The sequence below is a fragment of the Netta rufina genome (genome assembly GCF_964035555.1).
Source record: "Netta rufina genome assembly, chromosome: 4".
Taxonomy (NCBI): Eukaryota; Metazoa; Chordata; class Aves; order Anseriformes; family Anatidae; genus Netta; species Netta rufina.
The window spans coordinates 5612420-5629587 of NC_140127.1; the positions used below are offsets into that span (position 1 = coordinate 5612420).

The 17168-nt window shown below is 39.3% G+C and overlaps 1 protein-coding gene across 1 annotated transcript in view; it reads left to right on the forward strand.

Moving 5' to 3' along the window:
* Positions 1-16761, forward strand: part of PAPSS1 (3'-phosphoadenosine 5'-phosphosulfate synthase 1) — a 41888-nt gene extending 25127 nt beyond the window's left edge. Inside the window, exons 8-12 of the mRNA XM_084285884.1 lie at positions 2175-2380; positions 4723-4858; positions 5782-6050; positions 7641-7870; positions 16030-16761. Coding sequence (XP_084142010.1) covers positions 2175-2380; positions 4723-4858; positions 5782-6050; positions 7641-7870; positions 16030-16168 — 980 coding nt within the window. The 3' untranslated portion in view covers positions 16169-16761. The remainder of the gene's footprint in view (positions 1-2174; positions 2381-4722; positions 4859-5781; positions 6051-7640; positions 7871-16029) is intronic.
* The last annotated feature ends 407 nt before the right edge of the window (positions 16762-17168 follow it).

Below are 17168 nucleotides of genomic sequence, written 5' to 3' on the forward strand. Positions count from 1 at the left end.
CACCATGTTAGTTTGAAAAATCAGTGCCTTTCCTTTTTTACCTTCACAAATTATAATTTATATTTTGGAAATGTTTTCACTTTTGAAAACATTTAAACCTGAAAGCCAAATTTCCTATTTGTTTGGAAGGAATTTATTTTAGAACTTGAAATTGCAATTTAATTTGTTTAGCTCTGTGAGGAACAGCAAGAGATTTGTTATTCAATAGTGATGAAGGAAAGGACGACGAAGTAACTTGCGTGCTAAAGTTGCAAGTATGAAATCAGAATGTGAGAATGGGCTTGTTTATGTACAATTGTCACATGCAATTGAATGACTCTACTGTAACAATTACCCTATGATGATTTAAACAAATATATTTTATTTTGTATTCGTAATGGGCTAAGAATGAACATTAGTTAAGGTAGCTGGCAAGTGATATCATCAGGTTTTAAAATTTGAGTTTGATTCTCTGTCATTTATTTGATTTATTCTTCTTAGAAGACTGTTTTATTCAAACTTTTAGGGTTTTATTGCACGCTATATGAAAAAAGAGATAGAAGGAAACAGGAAAACAGGAATTTTTACTGTGTTACTCTTCTCTTACTGGAGACCAAATAGCAGGAAAAAAATGTCACGTGTCTTTCACTTCTATGTCTTTCACTTCTTCTGTTGTCTCCAAACTTTTCCAGTTCCTCTTTTCAGAAGTCTCTGAGGTACTATTGTACCTACATGAGGGCATCCAGTTATTTTGGAGCATCTCAAGTTTGCGATAGCTTTTTGGGCTACTAGTTTGGTCTTCATTCCATTTGCCCTTCTGAGTGTCAAGCCAGATGCGTTGTACCCTGCAGTTGCTATGCATTTAACTGCTAAAATAGCTTGTAGCTTCTAACCTGTAATCTTCTGTAAATCAGATTTTTCTATAAGGCTTTTAAAGCCTTTTAGAGGTATTTCAGATATAACGATATTAGAAATTTGTAAATTTCTCTTGCAGGTGTTTTTAATACCTTTTGTGGTGCTACAAATAAACTATGAGCTATGAAAACCAAATAACAGTAAGAGGGAGACAAAATACCTGCAATGCATTTATTTGTCCTTTGGGCCTTAACGTAGATGGACTTCTGCGTTATGGAGATCAGTGCATGTGTGCTGATACTCTCACCTTAAAGCTTAACTTACCCGAAATAGTCTCAAGCTGATGCTATTTTCTTCTGAGCTTAAATAAATAAAAATAAACAACAACAGAACATCTCACTTAACTGTGTTACCCCCGTTTTCAGTTAGTTCATTAGATGAAGATGGGTGTTAGAGGTACTTATGGTTGCAGTCTCACAAAAATTTAATAATTAACCACTTGGAGATCTCTTCCCAGTTGGAAGTGTGTATTTTCTTGCTGCTAAAGCAAGAGGTTTTTACTAATCATCAAAGTTGGAGTGGCAAATTGCCATCCCTGTGACTATTGCCTAGCTCAATTTTATGATCCAGTTGTTTTGAAAATAACTGGATGGTGAGACTCAGCTGAGGAGAGGATATGCAGCACACTTTTTCCCTTTGAATTGCAAAGGAAGGGAGGTAGAAAGAATTACTTGTCTTTTTTCTCTTATCCTTTTCACCCAGCTTCATTGTTTTTAACTTCCTATCATGCTTAGAGTATGATTGAGAAGGTTTTAAAATATGTATTGCTTAAATTATGGGCAAACCAGCCTTATTTAGAGCCTGTCTCCACTGAAGCCAATAGCAAAACTCAAATTACCTTCAATGGGCCCATGACTTTTCTCCTGGAGAGCACCCAAGAGTTTTGCACTCTGTTGTTAACTCTGTTTTTATTATAATTCAAGCAATTGTATGATAGTTGCAGTATTTACTCCACTGGTTTCTTAAATCTTACCCTTGTAGTGAAGAAAAACAAGACTCCTAGCATCTAGCAGTGAAGTAAATGTTTAAAAATGAGGACCACGTAACCTTTAAATTCAGATGCATTGGGTTATTTTCAGAAGTTAGTAGCTGGTAAGCATTCAGCTGAACAAACCATGCAAAATGTCTGCCTGATTCAACTCTTTTTTTCTGACATAGATACACACTTGAGTCTGCTGTGTGATAAACTTACAGCCTGGGCTGTAACTTTTTAGGAGGTTAGATTGCCAAAACGTAATTGATGACCACTGCTGTGGATAATGGCTTTTTTCTCTCTGCAGGGGGAGTCATTAACCTGTCAGTGCCTATAGTGCTAACAGCTACGCAGGAAGACAAAGAGAGGCTGGATGGGTGTACAGCAATCGCGCTGGTGTACGAGGGTCGCCGCGTGGCCATTCTGCGTAACCCGGAGTTCTACGAGCACAGGAAGGAGGAGCGCTGTGCCAGGCAGTGGGGAACGACGTGCAAGGAACATCCCTATATTAAGGTGTGTGTTTAAAAGTTGAAAAGCTAGTCCTGTTACCTGCCCTGTCTGCGGACATCTCGAGTTGATGTCTGGGACCAGTGTATTTTGACACCAAAACTTTTTGGAGAAATAGTTAAAACATCTGAGTGGAAACAAAGGTGCTTTTTTGTGTAGTGCAGCTGTTGAGTAGTCTGTACTCGGCGTGAAAATCTGATGTCCATAAGTACCCATGAAGTGAATTTAGGATGCAGAATCTGCGCTACAGAGGAGCGTAGTGCCTAGGAAATTTATCCCCTGTGGACCCAGATGGGTCATCAAAACTCCTTAATAGGTGGACACATGCATCACAGAAGCAAGAAAACTTCTTTTCTGCTTGTATGTGGAGCCCGTGAGAATTGCCTGATTTAAATGCCCTTGAAACAAGCACCCTTCCAGGGAGTTTGTAATTTAACTCTCTGGGGAGTTACTTCCCATCCATTGTGCTCAGTATGTTTTATTGTCTTGACCTTATCTGTATGTCATACTGAAGTATTTTAATTATAACATTACTTCTTGTGTTGTTGAGTTTAGTTTTGGAAGTTGATATAATTGATACATTATAGTTCTGTGGAGTCCATAAATATGTTTCTTTTCCCACTTCTGTCTCTATAATATCTCTTTGTTTACATGTACAACTTAAAATCAGATAAAAGGAAATAAGCCTCAAATTATGAGCTTGCAATTAAAAGGGAAAGCCTTTGATGTTTTCTAAAAGCAGCTGTATGACTGATGATTATACCTGTCTGAAAACTGTTTTTTTGAATTCTTAAAAATTTTTTGTTAATGTGTAATGACATCTTTCACTGACTGAAGCTTTACAACTCCAACCATACAGTTAAGAGTATATCTGGAAAAGGACATACCCTGCCAGATACAAGTAAGAGTATTCTGGAAGATGTCCTCTGTGTTCTGTGCTGATGAACGCAAGACTACCCTTTTACTGAAAACTTGAAGTGACACAAATGTAAGAAATGCTAAGAAAATCTCATGCAGAAAAGATTTGAATGACTACTTCTTATACATTGGCAATATCAGAATGACACGGCTGATACTAATGTAGAAGATGAGAAACCATCTTATGTCTGTACTGGTGTGTATAGTGGTATCGCAACAGCATATCAATGAATATGTGCTTTGTAGTATCATGCGAGCACATAAATCTTGTGGCTTTTCTGAATTCATCAGAAATCCTTGGGTGCCTGAGAGCTAACGTAGTGCTGATTTTCTTGTCTTCATGTTTTTCTCACGCTTTTCCCTCACACCTTAGTAAGATGTCAAAATCTGGCATTTTCTTGGGGAATGGTTTGGTGATTGCAGCATCATTTAACTCCAACAGCAGGTCCTCTATCTGTATCTCAAAGTAAAAAAACAACCAAATAACCAAAAAAAAAAGGAAAAGAACAAAAATCATACTTAATTGTAACATCTTGACTCGTGGGTTTGGTGCACACAAACTCTTCTGTTGTATCAAGGAAGTTTGTCATCTCTAAATGACATCAGGCTTAAAAATGACTGGAAATGTATATGAAGCTTGAAGACAAGAACAAAAAAGCCTTGTGTTGCAAAAGCAATGTGTTGACAAAAATCAATCAGATTGTTGATTTCTATGGCCATTGATAGATTATGCTAGGCAGCTTGTTGTAAGTATTATTTTGATAAAGGGTGAGGTGGTGTTGGATGATACTAAAAGAATTGTAGTGAGCGTACAATACATGTTGCCTTGATAAAGTTTCGAAGTGAAACAAATCCAAAAGCTGCCTTATTTTAAAGATCTGATTTTATTCATATATTCATATATATCTATTTTATTCATAAATTAAATCAGATGAATAAATTAGAACTGTTTTATTTGATATGTTATTGCTGACCAGAACCATGTGAACTGCTGCATGATACTGGAAGTGCATTAGCTTTGACCAAAACTGTAAAGCATCCAGCTTCATTCTACTCAGTATATTAACTTTTCCAGCCAATATTTTTTTTTTGTTATATAATAATGTTGGTTAAGAACATGGTTTTCTTGCTTTTCTATATATTGGAGGAGATGGGGAAAAACAATAAGTTCTGTTCTTTCTAAAAGAAAGGCATAAGTCTGCCATGGGTTAGTGCCTCTCTTCTGCATCATGGTGTAACATGTTTGGACTATGTTCCAGTGATTTATTTTATTATTTTTTTTTTAATATTGGTGCTTGATTTCAGACCGTTAAATGCAATTAACTTGGAACTCTCTCTTTTGTAAATATTGTGCCCCCTTTGTAGTGGTCTCAATGCTCAGAACAGGCTGATAAGCAATCCCAGCATGGATTTTTCATTTCTTTTCCTAGATGGTTATGGAGCAAGGGAACTGGCTGGTAGGTGGAGACCTACAGGTCCTTGATCGTATCTATTGGAATGATGGACTCGATCAATACCGTCTCACTCCAGCTGAGCTAAGACAGAAGTTCAAGGAAATGAATGCTGGTAAGTAATTTTTTCTTGTCTTGTTTCTTCCTACAAAGATTTATCCAAATGCCTGCTGCTTCAATACTGCAGGGACAAGCCTTGTTTCAAGGATAGTTTTTATAACCTCAGGTACTATCTTGCCAAAATGCACAAGAGATGGTAACCCCTGAGGTTCTGATTTTGTCTTTCCATGTGCACTAGACATGTTATTAATGCAAGAAAAGGTAATGTTAAAATGTGGTAGAAAGTGATTTAAATATCATCAGATTCAACTTGATCTGTAGGGGTATGGCTGAGTGCTGAGCTTTCATGCTCTTCTGTTTTAAGTCTGTTCCATGCTGCTTCTGGGGAACAAAGCTTATGACAGCCATGCAAGTAAATGGGTGCAAGTGGAATGCATCACAATTAAAAACTGAGCTAGTTGCTAACTTTATATTGTGGAAGAAACAAAACAGTCTTTCACACTTAAGCAGTTGTTAGGCAAATAAATAAGAGGCTGAGTAATACCATAAAGCAAAGAATTGATCATTACTCCCTTCAGTGTGGCAGGCACCTGCAAACCACTTCTAAGTGTGAAGGAATGGTGTAACATCAGCAAACTGGTATTGGTCCCGAGTTCCTGTCTTTTTTCAGCATGGTCATTATTTCCAGGATCTGCTGGTTTAAGATACTAGTATAGCTTTAGCTATTCCCCCAGTAAATGTATTTGACACCTGAAAAATATAAAAACCCGTTCTCTAGATTTCACAGGCTGTATGAGGATGGAAGTGACTTCTGGAGGTCAACCTGTGCCAGATTCAATTCTGTTTGACTTCAGCTTCCCTAGCTTCATCCCTCAATGCTCAGAAAATGTCTCTGTGTTCTTTCCAGGTTATGTGTCCTACAACTCCCGATAAAATAACTTGCCTTCCTTATCTTTTGTCTTTTTATTTCCTCTGTAGATGCTGTCTTTGCGTTCCAGTTACGCAACCCAGTGCACAACGGGCACGCGCTTCTAATGCAGGACACTCACAAGCAGCTTTTGGAACGTGGCTACAGGCGCCCCGTGTTGCTCTTGCATCCTCTTGGAGGCTGGACAAAGGAGGACGATGTTCCTCTCATGTGGCGCATGAAGCAGCATGCTGCAGTGCTGGAGGAGGGGATCTTGAATCCAGAAACAACGGTGGTGGCTATATTTCCTTCCCCCATGATGTATGCTGGACCAACTGAGGTAAGTACGTCAGGAGTTTAAATCAACAGCAGCAAAACCAGAACCTTTTGCTGGTGTGCCTAACCCCTCTGATAGTGCACTAAAATATTTTGTTCTGTGCTGTGCCTGACGTTCATGGGTGGTGCTTTTTTAGTGGACAGAGAAGACTAAACTTATTGGGAAATCAAACTGTAAAAAATCCCTCTGTTATCAACCAGAATGTTCTGGATTGAAAGATTTGGTTTGGAAAGGGCAGAAGACAGTGTTGTTCTCATGCTCGTTTTCCTTAGAGTTAGAAGGGCATGACAATGAATTCATCTTTCCTTCTTTTTAGGACCTGTTTCAGAAGGAATTCCAAGATCAATTACTGCATCTTACGGTTGTCCTGAGTGTTCAGATACTTGAGATGATTACTATGAAGTGAAAAGTGTGTATATTGGAGGGCTATACACAAATCAGGGGAAAAAAAAAGGCTTTGTTTATTTTTTGACAAACTTAATTTAGAAAGAATTATTTCAAGGCTTTTATATGAAATAATTCTTTGGCAACACTTTATTTAAAAGCTAGGACTTGGGTTGGAACCCCAAGAGTTTGTGGAAGTTCAAATTCTGACTAGGCTCAAGTGGTTAATTCTGTTGTAGCTTTGTGATTGATAGGAGAATACACTGGTGGAAATAAATTAGACCGAGGGCACTTCCTTTCTAGTGGCTGTTTGACTGATCAAACAGAGCTTGCAGTGCCTTTCAGTTCAGAACTGGAACTGTAGTCCAGATCCAGTTCAGGTATGTGAGTGAGTTACTGCAGGGAATCTTGCAATGTTCCCCGTAGACCTTTTCTGAGAATTCATAGAAGTCTTCTACTTCATTCTCATACTCAGGAACATATGAGAAGGAATGAAATCCACAGTCCTTATTCTGGATAGAATAAGAATTTTCTCCAAACCTCTACAGTATTATCTGTGACCTCAGAATACAGCCTGTCAATAATGTGTATAGCCAAGAAATAAGAGATTGTTCCTTTAATCATTTTCTGTAGGTTATGTAAAAGACATTGGTACCAGATTTATTGCTGTAGTGCAAATGATTTGCAGAAACAAGCTCAGTATGGCTGTCAACAGGATGGACATCTTTCAAATTGTGAGATTTCAAATGACATGCTTCATAAGCACCAATTTAGTGTTTTTCTGTTTTTAGCATTCCCAGTAATTACCTTGAAAGAAAAAAAAAAAACAAAAACCAGTTCTACAAGGAAAATCATGTATCAGACTGCAGTGAATTTAAATCCTTACTAAACCATTACAGGTAATTTAGTGTTGTTGAGACTGCTTTAGGATAGCAGGACCTAAATCCTCAGTTTATGCTGTTCCAAACACTAGTAAAGTAAGTAGTTTTTTAAGCATCCTGCTATGCAAATGAAACAGGAGCGTGGTATGCCTTAGCTGCAAGTTTGGTGATTCACATAGCTGATTCTTTGTTCTGGTGTGGCTCTGTAGTGGAAAGAATATCTGTTTGACTGGGGGTTGGGGAAATGGGGTAGTTAAACAGTGCACACATTTTGAAGGTCATATTTTTAACTGTTTTCTCTTAACCTTTTCCCTTGTCTGTGTTCTAGGTTCAGTGGCACTGCAGATCACGGATGGTTGCAGGAGCTAACTTCTACATCGTAGGGCGAGATCCAGCAGGAATGCCGCACCCTGACACTGGGAAAGATCTGTATGAACCAACCCACGGTGCTAAAGTGTTGACAATGGCCCCAGGCCTGCGAGCACTGGAAATTGTACCCTTCAGAGTTGCAGCTTATAATAAGAAAAAGAAATGCATGGACTATTATGACTCTGAGCAGTAAGTCGTGTTTTAGTTCTAAAACATTTTGAGCAGCAGCTGCCTTTTCTTCCCCTGCACCCTCCAGTAAAAGTAGTTTTTAACTAGTTTTATATAGCTAAAAGATACCAGTCTTCAGAGGCATTTTTAGACCACTGATACAACTTGACTTCAGCCATGAGTTGGGTGCAGTTCCACAGCACAACTTACCTGATGCAACTTGAGTTGCCACTGGAAGCTCCCATTTTCCTCCCAGGTACTGGATTTTGTGTAATTCTGGAACAAGCTGGCACAAGTAGCTAGGTCTGCAGGAAAATATTATTACTCGTTTTAATGGAAGGATTAGCTTTCTGCTGGTTTATCTTCCTAAATATGCTTGCTTTGTGTCAGGTGAGCATCAGATGTGATGCAGGAGAATCAATGGGAGAGTGCAGCAGGGAGAAAGAAGGTAGTGGACAATGTAGTGGCAACTAGCTGCTTGCTTAACAATAATGCAAAATGGTGCCCTAAGTCCATTGTGTGACCCAGGAGTTTTTATCTGGCTTTTGTTTTTACGATTTAGTTACAGGACAGGTAATTTTGTCTTCTGACTATCCCAAGATTATTTGCATGTGGCATAACAGAGTCCAAAACTTACTGCATGTGTTGCTGTGGTGTCAGTGAGTGGAACTGGAAAGGAGATTTGTCAGTTTAGTTTAAACCTCTTTATTCAGATTATTGAAACTACTTTTAAGTCAAGCTGCAGTTGAAGTTAGTACTGAAATACTAACTGAAATAACTGAAAATTTTCAGCTGCTTATGCTACAATTATACAGAGTATAAGTCTCCAAAGATGTCACTGGCTTGTGGCAATCAACCAACATATTTTATTCAGCATCTTGTGTTTCTCACAATTAATTATACTTTAGTAGATACTGTGCTGGCTCAGCCTTAGTCACAAGTTATGTGAATACTTTGTATTTCAGCAGTAAATTCCAAGCACCTGAACTGGCCTGCTTTTATTTTTGAAAGCTGTAAAGTGTTATCTTCTCTTGCACAACTAAATCTAATTTTACGGTAAGTTCTTGCATTGTTTGGAAATAAGAAGCAGCAAGACAAAGGCAAATTTGCTGAAACCTGACAAGAATTAAAATAGCTTCGCTGTGTGTTACTCTACAATGTCCATATGTGTTTGGAAATTTGATGATTTACTACACTGCAGATGTTTTGAAATAGAATCTAATCAGGGAGGCTTATTTAGCAATTGCAGTTTGCTGATGTTGTTCTTCCTTCCTCTTTCCTCCTATTTAGGCAGTGTTCCAGTATAAGGCTTCCCTCAGTGCTCTGAAACATCTCTTTGGATAGTATTGCAACCGGGTGTCTTTTTTTTTTTTTCTTTTTTTTTTTTTTTTTTTTCAACCAAGTGTAGCTCTGGGTAGCAGCATCAGACCAGACCTACAAAGTGACGCAGATGGCACTTTTATTAGAAGGAATACAATCAGAGGGAAGGATACTCCTAACATATGACATGAAAGTCTTCCTACACTTACTGCCCCTAGCTGTTGAATACTTCACTACCTTTGTGCCATTCATTATTTGAGATGTGCCTAGAAACCCTCATTGCTGTGCACAATAACTAAATCCTGATGTAAATTTTGCTAGTTCTGTCCCAGCTTGTACGCATTATACCATAGCAGTCAAAAGGCTGTTGTAGTAGATGCTACGGGTATTTGTCCTGTTTGTTTATTGTCCAAGTGATTAAATGGGTTGGTTTGAAAGAGCACAGAATCACAGAACTGAAGGGGTTGGAAGGGACCTCAAAAGATCATCGCGTCCAACCCCCCTGCCAAAGCAGGTTCCCTAGAGCAGGCTGCCCAGGTAGGCGTCCAGATGGGCCTTGAATATCTCCAGAGAAGGAGATATTCAAATCCCTCTGTCCCCCACCCCTCAGGTATTTATACACATTGAGGAGATCCCCTCAGTCTTCTTTTCTCCAGGCTGAACAGCCCCAGGTCTCTCAGCCTTTCCTCATAGGGAAGATGCTCCAGGCCCCATATCGTCTTTGTGGCCCTCCGCTGGACACTTTCCAGGAGATCCCTGTCTTTTTTGTACTGGGGAGCCCAGAACTGGACACAGTTCTCCAGGCAAGGCCTGCCCAGGTCCAAGATAAATACAACAAGACCAAAGTGAAAGAGTTCTGCTGGTGCAGGATAGATTTGATTTAGATCAAGGGGAGTAAAAGTGTACCTCTGGCATTAGCCAGAGTAAATGATTAACAACTAAAACAAACAAAAACACAACAACACCTCTGATAAGAGGTTTGCCTTTAGTTTGAGGCTTTTTTTTTCTGTCACTGTCTTGGAAAAAAAGCTCATAGAGCTGTTACCATGCAGCTTTACCTTGCTGCTGTCAGCATGCAGACCATTTGTCCTGTCGTTCTCTGAATGCTGTTTGTAAGCTGCAGGCTGGACTGGAGTGTGGCAGCAAACCTCTAGATGGCAATGCAGATGCATGCAGGCTCGAAGAGAAAACCATTCACGCTCCTGCTCACCATAGGCAGAACACTGTGGTAGGCTCCAGACAGAGTTAGAGCTTGGGTGGGTGCAGCTGGCTGCATTTCAAGATAGTCTGTAATGCCAAAAACATAGACTCCTGGACCATGTGGTGTTCAGCTCTGTAAGGAGAATGGCAGGGAACAGCGGGTTGTCTGGAAACATGAGTGTCAGTGCTGCTGGAGCACCCTTGGGTATGAAACAGTCATGTTCGTGTAAGTCTTTCCTGAGCTCACCACGTAAGTGGTGAAAACCACAATGTGAAAATGTGGGGAAGAGGGCCGTATGCATAGAAGCATTGCTCTGGCTTGTTTGAGGAATGGGTAACTTGACTTCTGTCGCATCTAATTCAATTCCTTGAGGCTTGGATAGTTGACAGGCAATAGGCAGTTCAAGAACTTACATCACTGACAGAGGCATGGAAGCTTACATCAAGCATTTACTCTATGGGTTTCCCCCAGACTGAGCTGTAGGTGAGCTGCATGTCTTAGCTGCTGCCCCCACGACCTCCTAATTTTACAACAGGTATGTGTCACGGTGCAGACTTCTGAAGACCACCACAGATTTTAAATCCTAGCTTTGGGTCTGGGAGACTTAATCTCCTGAGTTCGCAGTTCTTGTCCTGCAAGCAAGCTCAGGCCTGCCCCAGAGGAGTCGTTCACCAGGAATCCGGTCATCCACAGGGCCACATCGCCAAGCAATGGCCAAAGGGAGCTTTTTGGAATGATGTGTGACCTGTGTGTTGGTAACTGCAGGCAAAAAGCTGAGGTCTGTCAGTTCTTTGTCATTGTTCTCTTTGCTGTGCCATTTCCACCGTGTTGGTAACTCAAGGGAGCAGATGTCAGCAGGCTGGCAGCTGGGTCCTGAGATGGAGACTGCTGTGAGAACAGCACTCGTTCTGGTTCCTGGCTTTTCCGAGATCCAAATTTGGTAACTCCTTGTGCCTTGGTAGTCTAAATTCAACCACTCCTGAAACAGAACTGAATGTGGATCAGTAGCTGAAGATGGCCAGACGTGTTTTGGAAATGTTTACAGAGAGGACTGTAGTTACAGTGGAGACCTTCCAATGAACATCTGATCTGAGAGCCACTATCAGACTGAAGTGTAAAAATTAAAAACAAGAACCCCATAAACAACTACCTAATGCTGAAATCTGTTCAGAAGAAGTCGGTATGTTTCTTCAGCCAAAAAGGCCTCTCAGTTACCACAAACAAGTGTACTTTGGGATTGGTGGCTTAGTAGTTGTTTGGGTGAGCAACGATTCCTAATTCTTTGCTGAAGACCGGTCCTAAAAATGCAGCCACAGACTGCTGCTGAGGAAAAAAAATAATTAAGAAAGGAAATTAGTCTGACAATTCAACACAAAACCCAACAAAATACCCAACACATGTACAGCCAAAAAATAATTTTAAAAAAAAAAAAAAAAAGAAAAAAAAGAAAAACCTCCCTGCAGTGTCTGGAAAAAATGGCTTTTTTTTTTTTTTTTCACCCTTGAAGAAAACCCATGAGAGCACTTCAGCTAAAAGGAACCCATAAGTAAGGTTACCATAGCAGGCTGTTCATGTGCTTTGTGAAATGTGAATGAAGCATGGGTATCTGAAGAGCAGTGATGATTTTGACTTTAAAAGTCCTGGGAATAAACTATGAAATACAGTTGTCATAGCTGCTTGCATATATCAATCATACTTACAGGTAGCTCTTTCAGCCAAGCACGTACTGTTCCAAACTTGTTTGGTGTGATACCTGATTTTTAAGTGGCAGCAAGAGGTTGAAATGGGCACGCTTGGTTGTGCACCTTAATTTAGTTACGTGAAATATTGCTTTTCAGTTAACATTTGTATATCATTTAGGATACATTAAAGCACCACAGCAGCTCAAAATACCTAAACCCTTCTGCCAATCAGCAAGCCAAGTAGAGGATTTGCTTTCCTTATGATGTTATTAAGCATATAGGTTATGTTTCGCTTTCCCGCAGAGTTTTTTCATAACTGGTTTGGTGTTGAACCTAGTGGATGTGAGCTGGTTCGCTCAGCATGGCAGGGTGTTCCCCAGACATTCATGCAGATTGACATGACAAAGGCTAACGCTGTAGGGAACAGTGCCCTGCTGAAGTGCTGCTGTAGGTCACAACTTGACACTGCGAAGGCAAATTTCAATCCAGTCGAAATCCTCCTGAGAAGCATTATAAGCTTGGATTTCACCTCCTGACAGATTCTGTTCAGGGAATAAGAAGGTGGAAAAGGAGAAGTGTTAAAAGACTGAACCTGAGATAAAGAGGTCTGCGGAAGTAATTGGATCTGAAGGTTTGCCAGCTGAGTAGAACACGTTTTGAAGTCCCAGCAGAGCGAAGTCGTGTTATTGCTCTATTTCTTTACGTTTGCTTCCAGAAAAACTGTTTTAATGAATAAGTGAAACTGCAAGTGCATGGGTCTTTAATGTTGTCATGAGTCTTGATTTTATGAGTGATTTCTTAAGACCCTCAGATTCCCACTAGAGACATTGTCCTCTGCAGGGAATGGGAATTTCAGGGAGGTCATTTGCACGGGGCCAGATACCCTAGGAAAAGGTTAGGGCTCCCCAGCATCGGTGTGTTTGTACTCATCTGGCTGGAATAGCTGGTACGGGGTAGTATAAAGAACACTTATAGGGAAGAGACTTCTTCCTAATAAATGATACAGCTGATTTTCACTTATAACATGCACTATACTTTGATTAAACCTTTAAACCTGCAGGGAATAATTGCTGAAGAGGAGATTTTTTTTTTTCCCTTCGGTTATTGTATTGAAGTACTCTACGGACAGCTTGAAGATGCAGCAGAGTCAAGAACCTACAGGACTGTGGGCATCTGTATGCAGATGTTTCCTACGTGCAAACTGGTGATAGCTTGCTTGTTTTGTCATAAGAACTACGAGCTTGAAGTCAGCCTTGAGCTCTGTTCTTCGTGTTTAAGTTCATAATGAAACTTTCAGAAAGCTTTTAATTGTGTAGGCACCAAATATTACATCAATACTAGTCAAACTTGATTGATAGTAAAAAATATAATATTAAAATATATATATATATTATTATATAAAAATATAGTAAAAAGTGAAATCATTTTTACAGGCATTTACTTGTTTGCAGCGTGGCTCAAAGAAAGCTACTTCCAGCAGCTACTGAATAGAAATTTGAAAGGCACTTAAATTCCGTGCTCAAAAAAAAAAGGCTGAGTTGATTTTCACTGAGATTCATTCCAAATTTCACTTGAGAATGGGATTTGGATGGCTGTTGCATTTAATTCCATAACAGCTTCAATGGTCAAACATTTCCCCCCACACACTTTCTATTCTGCTCAAGTCCATTTTATGTTGAGTAGCTCCCAGTTTCCTCAAAGCTCACTGGACAGAATTACTGGACTCTTCTTTCTGTCTTCTTTTGTTAAGAAGTAAGTTTTTGTTAAGAAGTAAGTCACATTTTGTTTCAAAATGCTTGTGTTTCATATCCCACTACAGCATTTCTATTTAGTAGACATAGCACTTTCAGATACCCAGGAGAATTTATTTTTGCCATTAGTGAAGGCAGTACTTAGGTGTTATTTATTTCAATAACACCTAAACACCGGGGAAATTAAGCTGGAAACTTGAGCAGAAAATTGAAAAGGAAGGAATTTACAAAAAAAAAAAAAAAAAAAAAAAGGAAAAATGATTGGACCATTTAAATGGAGGGTGTATATTGCCAAAGCTCCATATTGAGTCAGCTTAGGGATTACTAATTAATGTAGTTTTTAAAAGTGAATCCTATTTAACAGAAGTTTGGGAAGGCATCACTTAGTACTTCTGTACTTTAGAAATGTTTGAAAATGACTATTTAAGCAATATTTTGCTATACTGAATGTAGTATGTTTCTTAACTGACCCTTATTAATGTTTTTCTGTCCTTTTTCTCAGGCTTCTCTAGATTTTCGTAGTGGATTTTTCTTTTTTGGGTAGTTCTCTATCCCATCCTTACAGCTGCTTCTTGCACAGCCACAACTAGGGATAAGAGGAAGCTGAAGGAAATGGGGTCCTTATCGAAGCAAACTGCTATGGTGCACGTAAATTTATTGCCTTGGTCCCGTTATTTCACATGTAGGGCATGGAGGAATTTGAGTCTTTCTGCAATCTTAACGGGCAAGGAGGGAATAAAACAGACAATGTATTTTTGATGTTCGGACCTTGGTGTTGTAGAAAACATAGAGAAACTTCATAGCACTTGCTTTACTCTTATCTTCCCAGTCATCTAAAGACTTAATTTTTTATTGTTTATTTTTGCTAGAAGATTCACCAGGCTCCTCATTTCACCACACAGGTTTTGTAGAAACAGTTCTTAAAGAACTCGAGTTACCATCGAGCGGTGTTAGTAAGCACTGAGCATCTCCGCACCAAGGAACAAAATGTACAGGTGTTCTTAATGCTGGTGACATTATTCTTTCTCTGGTGGGCTTGCATCAGCTTAAAGTTTTTATTTTTGCGTAATTTATATTTTGCAAAATTGAAGCACAGTAGGGTTTTTTGCCTTGTTGTTGCGCTTCAAGAACCTAATTCAGAGATCGCTCTCTGAATTAAGAGCAATAAGAAAAGAGCACGTATGGCACTGCTGCTGTGTAGATGCATACAATCCAAATCAAAAAGTTATGGGGTTAGTGGTTTTGTGAAAGGGAACTGTGGAATGCTTTCTGCAGCTTGCTAACTTCCATACCCTACTGAGCGTAGCTCAGCACTTAGAGCCAAGTTCTGCCCTCTGATGCACACACTTGGCTCTTGTTTCTGTCTCAGGCATGTGCATCTGAGATCAATACTTGGCTTTTATTTCAAACAGACAAGCAAAGAATGAGTAATGGATACATGTTGCAAATTGAACAAATGGCGTAAGTAAAATTGCCATATTTAATTTAAGAATAAATCATTTTTCTTTGGAACACTTGGTAGGATTGTGGCACTCTTGTCTTGGTTTTACTGTCTCACTGTTGCGAGGAGTAGGAGTTGAACTTGACTGGAACTTTTGCTGCTTATCACCACTTACCTGAGAAGTTGATTTTAATTTAGATTGTCCTGTTAATGATGACCAGTAATCAGCGATCAGTTTACTTTTTGTTCTGCAAATTGTCCTTCATTATGAGATCTTCTGCCATGTTGTTCTTCCATTCCCTAGTGCACTGAAATGATCTTCTCTAACCAGTACTGCAACTGGTGGACTGCTGGGCTGCTGCTGGGGCAGAGAGGATGAGGGTGCAGAATAGGATGGCTGCTGTTGTTGACAGAGAACTGAGACAGGAGGTGGAGGAGAGAGTTGTCTCTCAGCAGAGTTCCTCACAGAGAGAGAAAGTCAGGCTAGATGAAGGCACAGACTCGATCCAACTCCCAGAAGATGAGTTGGACCGAGCTGCTAAACCTCAGGAGTTACCTAAGCTCTGTGTTGTAGTGGGTGTGTAAAGATGTACAGACACTGATGGACAAATGTCTGGAAATAAGTTACTATCAGATCATACTTCCAAGAAGAACTTCCATTAAGTTATCAAAAAAGCAGAAGAATTGTGAGTAACTTTGCATTCTTTTTAACTATTTTTTTTTTTTTTCCTCTCCCTACCTGTTCTTCTCCCTCTCTCCCCTTACTCCCACCCCTATCCTCTCAGCCACGAAGACTTCGATTTTATATCAGGGACCCGCATGCGCAAGCTGGCTCGAGAAGGACAAAACCCACCGGAAGGCTTCATGGCTCCTAAGGCTTGGACTGTGCTGACAGAATACTACAAATCCTTGGAGAAGGCTTAGGCCTCTTATGAACCACAGATCAACATTTGACGCCTGATTTATTTACAAGAAGGGGACCACACAGTCACCGTTCGTGTTGCTTTGTTGTGGTGTCGGTCAGGAAGTTCTTCTCTGAAAACAGACTCTTTCTCCCTAACTTAGCATCATTCTTTGCCTGTCCTTATGGGTTTTATTATGTCCTGGCACCTAACTAGCTGCTGGTTTTAATGTCTTTTATTACAGTTAATATTCTTGCAGTAGGATTCTTAATTCTTGTCTTTTTGTTTTATATATATATATATATATATATATATATATATTTTACTGCCTCTGTCCTATGAATTCTGCAACTGTTAAATAGATGCAGCTTTTTTCATGTTATTTAAACTGCTGGATATTTTCTGTTTTCAGTAGTTTGTAGGAGAAAGTGTAATAATTAGACCCTTAACTATGGATAGGTGCTCAAGAAATGGAAAAAATAACAGCTTTAAAATTACTGTTAAAGGTTACTCTATTATTCTCCAGAAGCTTTTAACATTAATTTTTCAGTACTTGTAATTAAAAAGCAGAGTTCTTTATGCAGCATAATTAAACTTTTTTGCTTTCTTTGTTAATTTTTGGACTTCATTGAGTTATCCAATAGTTCCCTTCTGCTGTGGACCTGTAAAGATGACCAAGTAATGAGTAAAAAAGAAAAACACTTTACTCTTTTAATTGATAACTAATCCATATTTTTTTTTGTGCTTCTTGCCTTATGTGTCAATAGGGAATGTCTTATCCTATTTGATTGCACTTGCCAGTGTTTGGTTCCAGCTACAGTCATTCAGGATGAACTTAAAGAAAAAAAAAAAAACAACAACAAAAAAAAACAACAAGAAGTATGGCACACTGACCTCAAATTCATGTTTAAGAATTATCACAAGAAAAACTGAAGTCGTTAGATCCTTGCAGTTCCTGTGGTAGAAATGCTTAGTCCTGAAGGTGAAGTATCTGTTTTTCAACATCTCCAATGGCAACATAA